The sequence below is a fragment of the Rissa tridactyla genome, chromosome 3 (genome assembly GCF_028500815.1).
Source record: "Rissa tridactyla isolate bRisTri1 chromosome 3, bRisTri1.patW.cur.20221130, whole genome shotgun sequence".
Taxonomy (NCBI): domain Eukaryota; kingdom Metazoa; phylum Chordata; class Aves; order Charadriiformes; family Laridae; genus Rissa; species Rissa tridactyla.
In genome coordinates, this window is record NC_071468.1 from 58,630,189 (window position 1) to 58,647,033 (window position 16,845).

A 16,845-nucleotide genomic window follows, 5' to 3' on the forward strand; every position below is an offset into this window, starting at 1 on the left:
TGGCACAGAAAAAATGAAAAAGAGGGAAATGCCCAAGAAATGGAGAAGTGCCTTGCCCCCCGCCTTTCCTTTTTAAAAGAGGGGTGATTAATCGCTTGTGCAATGCAACCAAAGTTTTCTATTTTGTTTATGCTTGTTGCTGATGTGGTCATGGAGTTAATTTTGTACAGTGGTGACTTCATATTTCATTCTGGAAATCATGCATTTCTCTCCCTTTAGGGTGGATGATTTGATAACAGTATAAAACATATAGCAAATTACTACTTAGAGGTAAGGGATGGAAATGCTTTTTTATCTGATCACCTTCAACAGGGAAGGGGTGTCCACATACCATGGAAGAGAGGACTCTCTGAATAGGGTGCTCTGTAGCTGTGAAGCTACAAAGCAAGTATTTTAGTGGGGAAACCTAATCCTCAGTGTATTACTTTATTCTTTTAATGTGCAAGTAACATGCTGGTGCTACAGGGGTACAGGAAAGGAAGCTCTGAGCTGTGTTACTGCTGTAGGGATCTTGGCATGCAAGAATCAAGATCTGCTTTTAATTTTCCAAGGGACTGTGTCTCAAGTTTACTTCTGGTGTCTAACTCCCAGATCCCCTATCCTCTTCAGGAAGGCACAGGGCTGAAGGTCCAGGGAAAGCGTTTACTTTGGAATCGACACCCTCAGGTGTTTATGAATCTGTAAACTGAGAAGTAGAAAAGACCATGCCAAATGCAGCGTGGTTTCCCCCTCCCTCCCGTGGAGCAGGCTGTGTAGTAGGTGGCGGGCAGGGAGTCACACAGCCTCCCAGCCCCCATCCCTCAGCCTGAAGCATGCTGTCCTACCAGTTGCTGCGGGAATTTTCTCTCCGGTGCCACAGGTTAAGAGTTGGTCCAACAGACTTGGAAGATATCACACCAAAAAGGGTCTCTGGGGGCAGAATGGGTTAACGTTCCTGCCTGGGATTGCTCCCTCTTGATGCTGTTTGCTTCCCTTTTTGATAGGGTCTACAGGGCTGCTCAGGGTATGGTGTAGTAAACTGCCTCCTAGACCAAAAGTAACCTTTCTCCTGCCCTCTCCAAAGCTGATGTTTTGGCACCTACAGTTTTGGGTGGGTATGTGTGAGACAGAATGTCCCTGTAGCTGCCTGCTGACTGTAGCTGTATTTGATAGCATGAGCTGGTTGCTACTGAAGTGGACAAGAGAAGAGAAGGGCTGATGTTCCCGGTGGGGATGTGGACATCCTGGTTTGATCAGAAAGCCCCAGTCTTGCCTCCTGTTGTTAGTGTGAATAAGGAGGACTGAGGCAGAAGACTTCTTCAGGAGTTTGTCTAAGCCCAGGCAGGAGATCTGCAGACCTGAGCTCCATCTCTGAAGTGTTGTTACTTCATAGCCCAGGGCAGGCAGCAAGGCTGGAGCGGAGGCTCCCCTGCTTGGAGCACCTTGGCTCCTTCCAGGTGCACCATCCTCCCTGCTCGAGGCCCCAGGCCTTGAAATCCCTTGAAAGCACTGTGTTAATCTGCATCAGGACCTGCCAGTATGCTTGCAACCAGAGTAGGTGGAGAAGAAAAGACCTTTCAGATCATGGAGTTCATTTCCCCTTCAAGGGCAGGAAATAGACCCTTTGACATATCAACTCTTTAACTACTGCAGCTACTGCATTAAGCCAAGATGTGAGCTGGCATTCCTGTTTTTTTTTTAACAATCTTAATGGCTTTTATTTAAATGGATGTGCACTTTAGCCATTGTGTATAAATTCAATAACATTTACAAATGGTGAAATTTGTTTTTCCTGCCAAAGAAAAATAAGTCTCCAGAGATTTAGATTGTATCAGCACTGGTGTAATACGATAAGGATCTTTAGGCTTGACTCAGCCTTCCATATTGAGCTAACTTGAAAGCTATAAAGCATAATTTAATTAAGCTGCCAATGTCTTGAACCTAGAAGAATGGGTTGAGTAAAAGAAGGAATCATGTCCCAGGTACGGGATGTGTAATTCTTATGCAATATATCTGTGATGCAGTGTAAACCTGTTGGGATTAATGTTATTTTAAGAGAAGGAACCAGGAAAGGAGATTGTCCCCTTCTTGCTTCAACTGTGAAATTAGAAGTCTATATGCAATGTAGGTATGATTCACAGCATGAAAAGAAATGTTTGGGGTCATAATGACTACTTACTTTTTATGTTTAATGAGAAAAACTATTGGTTTAATTTGGTCTGTGAGCTACCAAGCAGTTCCTAACACAGGAGGCTGTAACTCTAAAGAGACTAATGAGTGAGTGAGGAATTCTGGCTTCAAATTGGATTTTTAAGGCAAAATAGTACCTTTTTTTTTTTTTTTTTTTTTTTAAGAAAGACATACTTGTGGTGTTTGGGTTATTCATTCTTTGAATACAGTGGTATATAATGCAAAATATCCTGCCAAGAATACCATGGTATAATTATTACGGTATATTTTTGTAATAGGAATGTGATTGAGATTGCAGGAATAAGAAATCTGCTTCTGATTTGTGGAAGCATGTGACCAAAGTGCGTAGTTTTAAAAAATACAGTAAATTGTTTCCAGTAAGAAACTCCACATTTAATCCAGCTACAGTGTTGTGCTAACCTGCCTCCCTCATTAATTTCATGTATCCGTCCATACGCAGCCGTACAGGAAGGTGAGGGCAGGTTCACATTCTAGCATTCTGTATTACTTTCATATTAAAAACCAAAGTAGATTAAAAGTTAATTAAAACTTCAAACCTGTAATTCTGTATGCCTGTAAGAATTCACCGAGCACGTTGATTCTTTGCAAAATTTACGAACACTTTAGTATCTGAAAGATTGTTATATAAAATTCTAAGACTTTATAAGCCTTTTAAAATGGGTGGCATTTTAATCATTAGGTGGAAGAGAATGTAAAAGTAGTTTGAAAGAAAAAATAGGAATTGCTTGGTCAATTAAAAAAAAAAACCAACCAAACACCACACAAAAAAAGCCTTTCCTGATGTAAGAAACCACTAACATAGTTGCTGTACATCAAAGCCTGCAACATTTCTAACTAGAACTGCCATTAAAAGAAAACAAGTTGTTTGTTTCATACAGGGGCTTTGTGTTCTGGTTTTTATTGCTCTGAAATACTTTCAGATTCTCCGTTATCCCAGCTCCACTAATCCTGATGACAGTCTCCTGCGGTGCACTTAGGAACCACGCACTCAGAGCAGCCGCCTGTGTAAAGACCCTGGAGCTGCCCTTTTCTCCTCTCCCCCCTGCTCCCCTCTGCACCTTCCCACTCCCCTGTGCACATTCCGGAGGTGGCCATCGGAGTCCCGCTCCACAGCTGGGAGTCCCTACCCGCCCTTGTGGAAATAGGGTTTTCAACCACAGCAGAAAGCATACATGACTTGCTTCATTACTAGGGAGTAGTTGATGGGATATACTCTGCCCTTTGCATATAAAGGCCTTTTGTATAAGTGTTTATAACACCGCAAAGTGAATTGAAGCTCTGCCTTTTTTTGGCAGATGTTTATACCTGTGTGGATGGCTGTGAGGGACTGTGCCCCGTGGCAGGTCCTCAAGAATTGGTCCGATGCCCTCTTGAAAAGTACCGCACTGGTGCAGGTAACAATCCTCCCGTTGCTGAAGAAAGTCTGAAGAGGTTGTGACACATAGTTGCCGCTTAAGCTGCAAGTAGGAATAAAATACTTGGTTAGCTTTCTTGAATAATTTTCTGCCCTTTCCTCAAAGAAAGGTCTCCTTAGAAAGTTTAAACTGTGTCCTGGTGTGTCATTGTAAAGAACTGAAAAGATGTAGGCTCTTATTTTTTAGAGGTGAGGCAGCTAGCTCTAGCTCTTACCTGTTTTCCAGCTCTTAATCTAGCTCTTCTTTTAAAAGCCTTTTTCTTGTTAAAGACAGGAAGTTTTAAATTTAAGCTCTCCTGCTGTGCATAAAGAGTTATTGTTGCTGGGAACACTGAAAACTCTCATAAGTTCCCGCATTTCTTAATGAGTCCTCAGTCAATAGTGCTAATTTGATGGGACGATGTTATCCTCATCTGGACCAATCCATACTGTTCTTTTTTTTTTTTTTGTCGTTGTTTTTGTTGGTTTTGCACTGATGCCAGGTTTAGTGAAGTGAGAATTGACTTCTCTGCACCTCATCAATAGATTTTTGGGGAAGCTTCAGTACGGATTAAATGCTTTGTGGATCACTTATTATACATCTGCCAGTGAAGGTTTATTGTCACCAGCCATCCGTAGGAATAAAGGCATCAAAATACATCAAAGAGATAGCTTTGGTGCATGTGCTCAGCTCTCACGTGGGTAACTTCTTGATCCAGGCTAAAATTTAACATTGCTAGGGCTGACATTAGTTGAGCTCTTATGACATCCTGGGTGTTGGCATTGTTGGTCCCAGTCAGGGAAATCTCCTGAGCCTCCCTGAGAAGATACTACCACGATCTCTTGCCTTTTTGTAGTTGGTGTACGGCCACTGTCCGATGCTACCTGTGGTTGTGGAGCATTCAGGCTACTTAGGGCTCTGTGCTCGCCTCCTGTCAGTCTGGAACTTGCCATTTCCTGACCTGTAGTTTTAGAGAGTCTCAGCCTGGTTAGTGTGACTGTACTGGAAGTGTGTTTGGGGTATGCTCCAGCTGTAGCAGATGAGACCAGCACAGGACCCTGTCACCTTTGACTCAGATCTCCCACTAATTCGTAATAGAAGACCTCCTCTCATAAGCAAACCTAGTACCAGGATATTATTGTCATGGTTCAGTTTTACTTGCAGTGTGGTTAGTGAGTCAAGCTTTGTAAACCTTTATTTTGAGAGATTAAGAGTGGGGAGGAAAGCACCCGTGCAATTGCAGAGTACCTTAATCTTAAGAAAGGCATTTTCCCCTCTAGCATTTATAAAGCAGTCTAGCTGCCCTGATACTAATGAGGGAATATAGGTGGCAGGCGCTTCTTCTGAATGGCTCCTGAGCTCGTGTGTTTGTTTTTCGGAGCCAAAAATGTCTAGGGGAACTTTATGTGGAGAAGCCTAAAGGTGGGGAAATATGTTTTTAGCTCTGGGGTTATGATTTGCGTTAATTATTGGGTGTGGTGGGGATGGTGGGGTTCCTGGATTAGTACGTTTGCATAGCTGTGTTTTTTGAATGTGTCAAGGGGAACTAGGGTGAAGATTAAAAACTTCTTTTTTAGGGAATGTGGGTATAATTGAAAGCAAATAAACTCTTAATAGTCATCTTCAGGCGCAGTGAGCTGCTTTCCAAATATACTGGTTATAATTGCAGAAAATATTCATAGAAACTGGTTTTGCTCACAAGAAGCATTCATCCCTCTGCATAGGAAGAGAGAAAAGCAGAGTTGTCTCCTGCGGTGGTAGGTTGCTGTGAGAAATACAGAGGAAGGTGAACTCTGTTCCTTGCACTGTAATTTCCAGTGCTTCCACAGTTCAAATAATGTAAAATGTGTGAACGTTTGGAGCGAGTGCAGCCAGAGCTTGTCCACGACCGGCCACTGCCCCGCTGTCACGCTGCCGTTGGGTGCAAGCCGACTCGCTCCGCTCCCCACCCCACCCCCGTAAGTAGCAGAAAGAAAATTGCTCCACGCAAGTGTGAGGCAGAGAAAGAAAGGCATCGCAGCTGATTTTCAGGGTGAGGGTCTTTGTGCAGCCTCGCAGATGCCCCGGTTGGTTATCGCAGCATGCGGGAATGTTTAGCTTGCCGTAGCTTTCTGGACGGCCGGGATGCTGAGAAAAATCCCTCGGGGCCATTTCTATGGGATTTATTGACTGTTCTGTTGTACTGCTGACTGATTCCTGCACAGACTGAGACACTGTTTTGTAGACGTTGTACCCTGAGATAAATTTATTCGTTCACCCATTATGTGACCTGTGTATTGGATCAGACACATACAATGGACCCTGGCAGCAGCAGCTCGAGCCTTGACGAATTGAATGTCTATCTTCCGAGGTTCATGACAGCAGCTTGCTCGCTACCTACTCTGTTAAAAGGATTACCTAACCATTGCACAATCACTATGGAGACCAGATGGTCTTTTTGCCTGTTTCTTTAGACAAATTGGGTTCAGTGTTCCCTTATGAATAGATGTAAGCCTTTCAAAGCCCCCTTGTTGAATGTACTTTCTGCTCCCAGATGAAGAATTCTGAATATAAACTCATTGCTTGTTTGTGGTCTGTGCCTCCTGGATCGAGGAAGGCAGTTGTGCTGGGAGTTCGCAATTTGTTCAGCAGCTTGGAGCTCAGGAAGTTTGTGTGTTGTCTTCTGTTTACCTTGAATGGAAAGTCTTTTTTTTTGATCCATGTGACAGTTTTCAAACTGTTTACATAAATGGGTGCACTTAGCAGCATAGGCAAATCAAACCTGCAAGGCAAGGGTGTCCTAAATAGCAGCCTTCCAAATCATTAGAGAGAATAAGCAAGTTAAATAGAATTTTATTTTTTTTTAGTGTAAGATGAAATTTCTGTGGCTTATCTGTTTTCTCAGTGATCTTTGTGATATGAATTTGTGTTTATAGGTCAGTAACATATCTAACATGATCCAAAAGGATATATCTCTTCTAAGTCATTTATTTGCTAACCTTTTTCGAGGCTTGCTGTTGAGACTGTTTTCAGTTCTAGTTTGCAACCTTTACCTTTGTTTTTTGTTAAGGTTAGCAAAACACTTAGGTTACCAGTGAATGCCTTTAAATATCTTCGAGGTTCTTATATGGTAAAGAGCCACAAGACGAGTCAAAAAGAGGAAAACTTTGTTCAAATCAAGTAGTCATCAAATTGAAAATTATGAACAGTAGTGACTGAATTTATGCAAAAAGAATATTTCTTGGGGGTAGTGTATTAAGAATGGTTTCTAGCTAAAACATATGTTCCAAAACGTGAGCCTAAGATCTTGTACAGCTTCTGTTCTACCGAGTGTTTCAATCCCTAAACTGCTGGTGTGTTCTGTGACATTCAGCTCCTGTCCTTCTGTTTTGAGTTGCGGCCTTTGTGTGCCAAGCGAAGAGCCACTAGGTTCAGATGGTCAGGAAGAACTTGGGTCTTGTTACCTTTGGGTGTGTGCAGTGCTTGGTGCTGCCTTTTTCTTGTTTTACTTGCCGATTAAGTTAAAATCGGAACAAACCTAAAGAGGGAGGTTGCTGGGTGGTTGGTGGAGCAAATTGTGCAGTGGCCTTTCGCTGCAAGGGTCGTAGTTGGAATCCAGGCATGGGGAAGGATAAACAGATGCTGCGGGACGTTGCTGTGATCAGTTTGGTCCACGTTGTAACGGATCACTGCACAGTCCTGCCATCTGTAATTGGTCTTCCAAAAAGAAAACTGGAGGGGGCTCAAAGTTTGCCCTAACATGTCAGTGAGAGGGGAGAAGGGCAGAAATAGAAAATAAAACACTTACCCAAACAGTGACTTAATTGTATTAATTCAATGTCAGTTGTTAAAGTATGTTTATGAAAATGTATATCTAAAGTCCAGGAATCCCCTTAACCAGACCTCTCTCCTCCATTTGTAACTTCTGTCTGATTTTTTTTTTTTTTTTAATTCGTTTTGCTTAGAGCTGTTGTAAAGTGTGAGTTCTGTGTGACTGAGAGCCCTTTTTGTGTTTTTGGTGTTTTCTAGGAAGGCTGCATGGAACTCCATCCTGGTTTTGGCAAGTGTAGCAGCTGGCCACGAAGACAATGCAGAGCATGCTAACTGCTAAACGTGCCCGGGTTTAAGAGTGATCCTACAGGTTTGCTCTTTGGTTTATACTACACTTGTCATCTAAAAGTGCTAAGGGCTAGAAGTAGGGATGTTAAAATATACACAAACTCTAGAAGATAAGATTATGCTTTCACAATGGCTTATTTTGACAAAATTTTAATGAGGCTGCAGTGAATTCTCCAAAGAGTGATAGTCTGAGATCCGACGTGCAAAGAAGCATAGTGCCGATGGAAAAAGCACTTCGATGTTGTTTCTGTGAATTGCAAACAGTGGAGATTCACTCCAAGTAACAAAAAGAACAGATCAATCCTTTTTACTTTGGGGTACACTTTATGTAGGTCCAAAATCTTCAGTCATCTCACTGGGGCAATTTGACTGCTCCAGTGTGTGCAATTTACTGTGAATTCAGGAAAAAGCTGAAGAGCATTTTACTAAGTGAACTATTCGAACTGCGCCATGCTGAATGAACATAATGCAGTTTTGTGCTGTAATGGAAGATGAGGCTATTCACTAACCAAGTTTTTTTGTTGTCTGGCGTGCTTTGTTTTTTTTCCTTTTCCTTTCTCCTGGATTGACTCCATTTAAACACAAAGTTGGGGTTTTGCTGAACAGTTTATTGAGGCAACACTTGGTTGCACAGAAACCAGTCAAGCTGAAACTGCAGTGGGCTTGTCTCCTGGCAGAAGGGATTTCTCTGAAAGTACAGTTCACTTTACATCTAAGTTATGATTATCTTGCTGTCTCCCTTTCATTATGCCATTGTTCTTGGGAGCCAGAGATTTTGTAAGCTATAAGAAAAGGATGTTGCCAAGGGTGTGGGTGGAGAAAGGTGTTGACATGATTTCAATGGAGCTAGATTCCAGCTTTAAAACAGAGGGGTAATGAACCATGCAGAGAATAGGCTTTCCTAGCTTGCCCCTAAAATAAGTTCAGATATGAATTTAATGTTGTAAATGGCTATTTAATGGCTTCTTTTGAAACAATTGTTTCATACCATTTTTTAAAAAGTCACTTTCCTGTGTAGAGGGTAAAAATGGTCTGTTACTTTTTGCTCTGTCTTCTAGCCATTGTTTCTAATGAAACTCTTCTTAATTTAGTGGAAAATGGGGAATTCAGAAAGCCAGTACAGTCTTCAGGGATCGAAAAATCATGCTGCTGCTACAGCTGGTGCCAAGCAGAAGCCTTGCTCTCTGAAAATTCGCAGCATTCATGCTAAAGATGAGAAGTCTTGCTCTATGCATGGATGGGGACATACCAGTAGTGGCTCAAACTACAAATCGAGGTCCCTTGCCAGAAGCTGCCTTTCGCACTTCAAGACTAGTCAGCCTTATTCATCCAGACTTGGTGACACTGTGGTGAAGGTCTCTAAAAGCAATGCCCATGCCAAACACAGGACAAACGCCTCAGGGGACTACTGCCAAGGAAATAATGCGGTGTTTTTGCCCGAGAATGGTTTCCACTATATTGGCCTTCAAGCTGGAAGTCATCATGTTGCCTCTCGAGAATGCAATGGACACATTTTAAATTGCTACAGCAAGAATGAGAGTCTTGCATCAACCTCCCCATCAGAGGACAGGAGGAGTCCAAAAGTTCTCATTAAAACACTGGGGAAGTTGGACGGTTGCTTGAGGGTCGAGTTCCACAACAGCAGCAACAGCAAGGTACCAACTGAGGAATCCAGTGGACCGGTCCAATTGCTGAGGTATTCGCCTGCCTTGGAATCTAAGCCAAATAACCTGCTTGATGTCAGGAGGAACTCCAGCGCAGACTGTTCTTCAAGCCATCGTCTGTCACCTACTGACTCAAGGCTTCGATCTAGTAAAGGAAGCTCCCTCAGCTCCGAGTCTTCATGGTATGACTCTCTCTGGGGAAATGCTGGGGACATCAATGAGTTGGATGGTCCATATTTGACCAGGAGCACTCCAGATACAAGCATTCATGCCAGTTTCCCAGCAAGCGACAACAAGAAGTCCTTCAACCAAAGTTCATCTCTTTCCTCACTCCGAGATCTCTATAAGGATACAAATTTGGAAAGCACTCCTCCGCCTGGGATCAGGCTGTCTGATGAGTATATTGACACTCACGGCAGCCTAAGCAACCGTGTCTCATTTGCCTCAGACATTGATGTTCCCTCCAGGGTAGAGCAGGGAAGTCCTGCACATTACTCCTCGTACACACTCCCATGCAGAAAGTCAAAGCCCCTTGGTGAGGATGCATCCAAGAAGGATACGTTAAAAAACCGAATGCGACGCATCAGTGACTGGACGGGAAGTCTCTCAAGGAAGAAAAGGAAGCTCCAGGTATGTGCAAACACCAGCCTAAGTGCCTGAAAGTTGGTTTGTAGATTCCTGTTACAAATGTAGTGATTGCATCATGTTTGTCTTTCTTGGAAGATAATTACTTGCTAATCTCATTTAGTAATTTGTGGAATTCTGAGAAGTATTGCATCCCCGGAGCTGTCTGAAATATCAACAAAAAAAAAAATAGACATCTGTGTGTGCAAATTTTCCCTTCCTATTTTTTTACCTTCTTAGCTAACGCTGATCTCTGGAGCCTAATCTCTTGGTGAATTAGCTTTTGAAATCATTGTGTTACTTAAAAAGCGACATGGAGTTTTAAAGCCTTCTCTGTATTTCAACTGTGAAAATATAACCTGTGGAAAGAGCAGTAGAAGAAGGATGTTATAAATATCTTCGCAGGTATTCCTAATTTGTATTATTGGCTTCACCACTCACTTTGGTTTCACTGTTGGTCCATCTCTATCAAGGGGATCAGCTGTAGTGCATCGACCAGAGCTGCTGGTTCTGCCTCCACCTCCTCTGAAGGCATTACATGGAGCACCCTCCTCCTTCCTGCCTGTCAGCTTAGTCCACCAGATGGAAAAGCCTGAGTCGCCATCTGGCTCGCCGGGAGATGGTGGTGTGAAGAAGGAGACGGGAGGAGGGCAAGAGGGGAGGGAAAGGATATTTCTTTAGAAGAATTTAAGGCTAATCCCGTTAATAGGAGTTTAGGATGCCTGTGGTCAGGAATGAAATTCTCATCTCTAGCTGTAGGCCCCAGAACCAGCTCTTTAAATGCCAGACTGTGCCTGAACTTCTGCACGTGAATCCTCAAGCTGAGATGGAGGGCAGAGACTGTTTTTAGTTTTGGTTTGGATTTTTTTTTTTTTTAATCTTCCCTGGTGTTTCTCATACAGGAACAGTCACTGTGGTTCCCTAAATGAAGGATGATTGGGGTGCTGGCCACTTAAGAGTGCAGGGAACACCTACTTCTGCAACTTAGGCAACAGCTGAGCAGTAGATCGTAACACACGCTTTATGCAGCATGCACAGCAAAGGCTGTCTGCCATGTTGGAAATTCGGGCAGGTATCGCACTTAACAGGCATCTGTCATTGCAGCGTAAAACTCTGATGGACTCTTAGTCTCAGAAACGAGGTCAGCGTAAGGTTTGCCAGTGTAAATCCTAGGTAAGGGCTACAGAAGTGGGAAAATGAAAATGAAAGCCGTTTATTTGGATCACTTCTTTTGTGAGTTGGTGCTCATGTATTTTATCAGATGCTGTCTTTTCACCTTCTTACTCAGCTGTGAAAGAGAAGGCAGAAAAACCGGAATCAGTGAAGAGCCTCAGCGCCTTGTGCCGGGGTTCTTCACCGGTTTCAACATCCGTATGCGTTCTGGATTTTACAGCCAGGCTTTACATACGATCTCTGCATCCCAGGCCTTTGCCATGTATTACTTAGTTATGACATTTTCAGAATGGTATTTGTGGTGCGCGATTCGTAGCTGTTTTGAATTCACTGTGCAGTGAACTGACTTCAGACACAGCAAGGAAATTTGGCCGGCGAGATTGCATCGAGCTTGAATCTGATTCTGGTAGAAGGAAATCAGCCCTAGCTCCAAAAATGGTGATTTCTTAGAAAAAGGCATAGGAAATAGTTAGTCATAGATTTTTATCAGACAAGTATCCAGCGACAGGAAGGATAAAGAAGGGTAACAAATGCCTTATGATTTTGCCTTCCTCATGAGACTTGGTCAGCTTCTTTCCTCCTTACACGCATTGAGTAACATGCCGTCTCTTCTAGGGGGTTACCGTGTTGTAGTTTGGTAACGATTATACTCTCACCAGGTCCGTTGGCTTAAAAATGCAGAAGTACCGTGCACGGTTATGATCTGTCAGGTGGTTAGTCCCTGTTTGTAGGACTGTTCATCACAGTGATTGTAGCCTTCGTGCTTTGCTCTGAACAACGTGTCCCTTCTTCATTGCATTACTAATAACTGATTGTGAGTCACTTGGGCTGAACGTAGGTGAAAGCTGGAATATTTCCCTATAAATATGCTGAAGAGCCGGTGCTGGCTGGGTGGATGGGTCCCTCTGGCTGCCCGAGTGGAAACAAGTCAGCCAAGACTCCTGCTTCACAGGGGCACAGGACCAGGAGGCACAGGTTTGGGATATTGAGGCCACTCCCTTGCCACTAGAAAGGTAGTAGAGTTTAATCCCCTTGGTGAACAAATTGCAGCTTAAAATCAGGTGGGCTTTTCCCCATCTTGAAGGCTGTTTCCAAACCCTCTTACTCTGATGATTGCTAATTTGTAGAGTAAATGTAGTCCCAGCCAGTTTGTTCTGATGCCAGTATTGTCCATTGCATTAGTTATCCTTCCCTATTATTTAATCTGTTATGATTTATTTAAGGGGAGAAATAGTAACTTTTCTCAGCCAGCTTTTGTGGGGCTACGCAGACTCTATTTGATCTCCTGTCTTAAGATAGGAAGTCTGTTTCCTTTTCATTCTGGCACTATTCCTCTGCACCTGTTTTAAATCATCCATAAACAGATTTGGATATGGGATATTCCAGAGGAACCCTTGGCTGTGCCCTGTCCAGTGATTTGGATGTTTCCTTATGTCTGACTTGATTTGATACTTGATCGGATGTATCCCAGAATTGAGTTTGCCTTTCTAATAATGGTCTCACATCAAGGCTCGCAGTCATTCTGTGCCCTGACCCAGCTTTTGTTGCACGAGGGTGTCCTAAGGCATTCCCTCAGTGCATCCCTAGTACTCTACAGTGTGGCATGTCCTCATTTAGTTTAATCCTTGCTGAAATGGCACTGGGGAGAAGCTGTAACACAACGCACTATGTGTGAGCAGCAAGGTATCTGTGATGCATGAGAGACCTGTGCCAGAATTTAGGCAGGCTTGTCGCATGGTTGCTAAAGGTGGTGGTGTAAACTCAGCGCGCAACTGTATAACATGGAGAAAATAAGCAAATGCTGTATAAAATGAAAATCCAGCCACCAGAAACAGCTGCTGCAGATACGTTCTTCAATGAAGTAAATAGCCTCTTTATGGTAATAATTTCTGAAATTTCCTGACTTCATAAACCAGAGCCCTGAAGTGTGGTGTAAAGAGAGTTTAAAAGAAAAGCACATTGAGACAACCTCTTTATTTGGCTTGAAAACTGGTATTAGATTCTACTTTCAGTTTGGGTCCTAATGAATTTAGCAGGCTGCATTGTTTCCTGCGCTGTTCTTTACAGCTAATTATTACATGCGTCACTTTGTCTAATTGGTATCTTAGCCACTTTATCTTTTGCATTATCTATAACTATTGCAGGGTCTGTCTCAGACTTTGAGAGATCTTCTTGAATGCAGCTGAGCAGAAACAGCAGTAGTTTTTTATCATTGCTAAATGCAACAGTGGGGAAAATGAGCAGAAAGTCGCCTGTCAGGGAAACCACCACCAGCAGCAGCTTGGGTCAGACCTTTTCAGTGGTGACCAGGTACTGCTACAGTGACAGCCTCCCCGAGGACCAGCAGAGACTGCGTGACTCCCAATTCTGTTCTTCAAAAAAAATAAAATACAAGTGATGTTGTCATGGTGAAGTGTATATATTCATTTTTGGATCCGGTGTCCGTTTACTCTACTCTGATACTTCCTCATTTCTACCCTTTCTGTGCGTGTGGCGAAAACATAGGATGTGGTTAATGGCTGTTCATGGACAGGTTGTATCCCACGCTTTTCATTAATGCTTGTTGTTCCAGTAGTGGCCCTTCACAGCAGACACCACCTTATGTAAGTGTCTTGTGTTATTTTTCTTACTAGTGCTTTGGAACTGAAAGAAATATATATTCTTAAAAAAACTGTATGTTACTCTTTTCTAGAGGACACTGGCAGTTTCTGGAGAACAGTCAAACAATTAAAATACAGGATTTTGGCACACACATACAGTGACAGTAATTAAAAAGAGGGTGGAGAAAGCTTCCAGTTTCCCACCAAATGGCAGATGGCCGGGTCAATTGTGTAGGATCCATGTTGTACGGACGCTTTGTGGGCATAAACACATTATATACGTGATTATTCCCCCTCCCGACTTCCCTCCCTTTACCATATAAAAAGTAAAACTGTTGATGTTTAGGGAGTTAGTCTTGGAGAATGCTGCTATGACTCTGCAATAAGATTTTTGAGGAAGGTGCTCCATTACCAGGAGCGTCCATTACCATCTGGCGACGGAGTGATCTGAAAAGCCAGACTCAAACTTCAGCATACCCATAAGAGAATGTGGGTTTCAGTTGAAGCTGGCTTTTGCGAGGCCATGACCAGCAGTGTCCTGCTGCGTGAGAAGTGGCTGGTCTGGCGATGCTTGGGAGGGCGTGCGCTCCCGCTGTTGCTCTTGGCTGCCTACTGGAGAAGGCGACGCTATCAAAACACGGCACAGCTTTTCCGCTGCAGTTTTGAAGACCATCAAGTAGGAAGTATAAGGAACAAAAAAGTAGTTGCTTTCAAAGCTGCTGGTGAGAGCAGCTCGCAGGAGACCAAGGTTTATTTACTTTATTCGTGTACAGAAGTCTGTGAGCAAATAAGTGCTTTTGGAGACGCAGTCTGTACTTGAAAGAATAATAGCTTTATTATTACTGAGGGTAATAGCTTCACTTCTGGAATTGTTTATAGCCATCTCTTCTTTTCCCTCACACTTTTACTGCAAAAGGCAGCAGGTTGTTTTTTGGTTTTTTTTGTATGTTCTTAAATCTTGGTCGCTTTTAAATAGCATCAGCAACACTTGATTTGGGAAGACAATAAATAGCTTCATATGATGGACGGTGTGGTTCTCCACAGTGAAGTTAGTGCAAGGAGCTGTGTCTGGGGTAGTACAAAAATCCCTGTCTGTCACTGGAGCCTGGGAGAGTTGGGAGCAGTCAGCACATTACTGGGAAAGGCTTAAGAAAGAAAAGTCCCAGTCTTCCAACAAGGTCCCACGTCGACAAGCAGTGGCAAGAAATGGGCCTACGTTAACATCCATATCACAAAGCAAAGTTGAAGTCATACCATCAGGCCTGAGCATTTCAAATAAAATTGGCCAGCCCTCGCAATGCAAGGGATGAAGCTGCACAATGCAATTAGGAGAAAGGACCGTCAGTGCTTGACAAGATAGTCACGCTCCTGGGAGGTTTGCAGCAAGTCAGAAAATACACACCTCTGCAGTCTGGACACTGGATTTGTGCCACTCAGCAAGCACATCTTTCTTTTTTTAAGTCACATCTTCTGTTAGATTAGATTTTTGTCTATTGGTCAATACTAACAAGCTTAAAATATTCTCAACTTCTGACCTTTTTTGTGTTGGTTAAGCACAGTTTACATGACAAATAGAAAGTGGAGGTAAAATCAGCCTAGCTGTGCTGACACTCGGTGTAGCTGCCTTGCACAAATGGAGCGTCACCAAAGTATTGTAAACCCTGTAATAATAAAGAAACTTGTTGTGATACTGTTCCTGCTTGTACTCAAACAGGCATGTAAGCAATGGTGCCGGGGTTTCAGCTGGAGGATGTGGTTGTCTCCTGGAGTCCATCAGGTTTCAGCCAGTAGGAGCCACAGCAGTTACTATTGAATTTGGAGATTACTCGCAGGTGTCCGAGTTACCAAAGCTGACAGACTTAGTGGTAAGGGTTTAATGGGGTTCTGCTGAGAAAACTGTGAGTGGTGGCACCGACAGCATCAGTGGCTGCCGAGGCAAAGCCTGTGATGTATTGGTGAAAAGAGGTGGACCTTGATGAAGGAACTGACCATGGCTAAACATGAAACAAATTTAAATGCCAAATGAGGTGTGTATTTTCATCATAGCTCTCGTGACTGATCTCTGGCAATTTCCTTTTTTACACAGGAGCCAAAATGTAAAGATGGGAGTGAATACTTTGACAGCAGAATGGACAACTTCACCACAGACACGCTGGCACCGTCGCAGCTCTCTGCTTTGCTGTGGTCACCTGGCTCCAGCCACGTCCTGTCCCAGAGAAGTGAGTCCACCAACGCCGTCAGCAGCGATGCCCTGAGGCAAAACATTTATGAAAACTTCATGCGGGAGCTGGAGATGAGCAGGACGAATCTGGAAAACACCGAGACCTCGTCGGAAACTGAGGACTCCAGCGGCGAGTCCCTCAGCTCCTTGGAGCAGCTGGATTTGTTGTATGAGAAAGAGCAAGGAGTGGTGCGCAAGGCAGGGTGGCTGTTCTTCAAACCCCTTGTGACCCTGCAGAAGGAGAAGAAGCTGGAGCTGGTCACACGGCGGAAGTGGAAGCAGTACTGGGTCACTCTCAAAGGTAAACCACCGTGTTGCTCCTGCGGCTTGGCGGCAGCAGTTGCTTTCATTGCGTCTCGGCAACTTTTCACACATGCTGGTTTCTGTTAGCAGGTTTAGGGGGATCAGAAATTCGTGCCTAACTTCACAGGGTCTATCCACACCCTGAAGCGGGGCACGTGCCTAAGCAGCCTACTGAATCGAGGTGGTGATCGTGTCTTTGGTACTGCATGTGCAACCTTGCAGTTCACACCATAGCGGGAGTTGTTTCGTCTGACTTCCCAGTTTCTGTACTCACGCAGAATTGGGGTTTTAGAAGATGCTTTTGGGTGTTGGAGGTCAAAGACCAAATTGAATCAAAACTGAGAAAAATGCAGAAGTTACACCTCTGTCTCAGGGGGGAGTAAAAATTTAAGGATTAGAAGTCCCTGGTGCCCAATTCACTGTCACAGGCACACAGTTCCTTGGGCTCTTCTATGAGCTTTACTTAAAGTTAGGGTAAGTTAATGTAAAAATGTTCAGTTCATTTCCAGTGCTTCAGGTGGCAGCATAATGAAGAGGTGAACTCCCATGTGCTTGAAAAAGTGTGCGATTCAGGGCAG

At 43.6% G+C, this 16,845-nt stretch overlaps 1 protein-coding gene across 5 annotated transcripts in view; it reads left to right on the forward strand.

Annotated features, from left to right (window-relative positions):
• TIAM2 (TIAM Rac1 associated GEF 2) overlaps positions 1–16,845 on the forward strand; it is a 177,202-nt gene that overhangs the window by 75,169 nt on the left and 85,188 nt on the right. For all 5 annotated transcript variants that reach the window (XM_054195006.1, XM_054195005.1, XM_054195008.1 and 2 more), the window contains 3 exons: positions 7,593–7,704; positions 8,774–9,976; positions 15,830–16,265. In XM_054195006.1, the coding sequence (XP_054050981.1) occupies positions 8,780–9,976; positions 15,830–16,265 (1,633 nt within the window). In that variant the 5' untranslated portion in view covers positions 7,593–7,704; positions 8,774–8,779. The remainder of the gene's footprint in view (positions 1–7,592; positions 7,705–8,773; positions 9,977–15,829; positions 16,266–16,845) is intronic.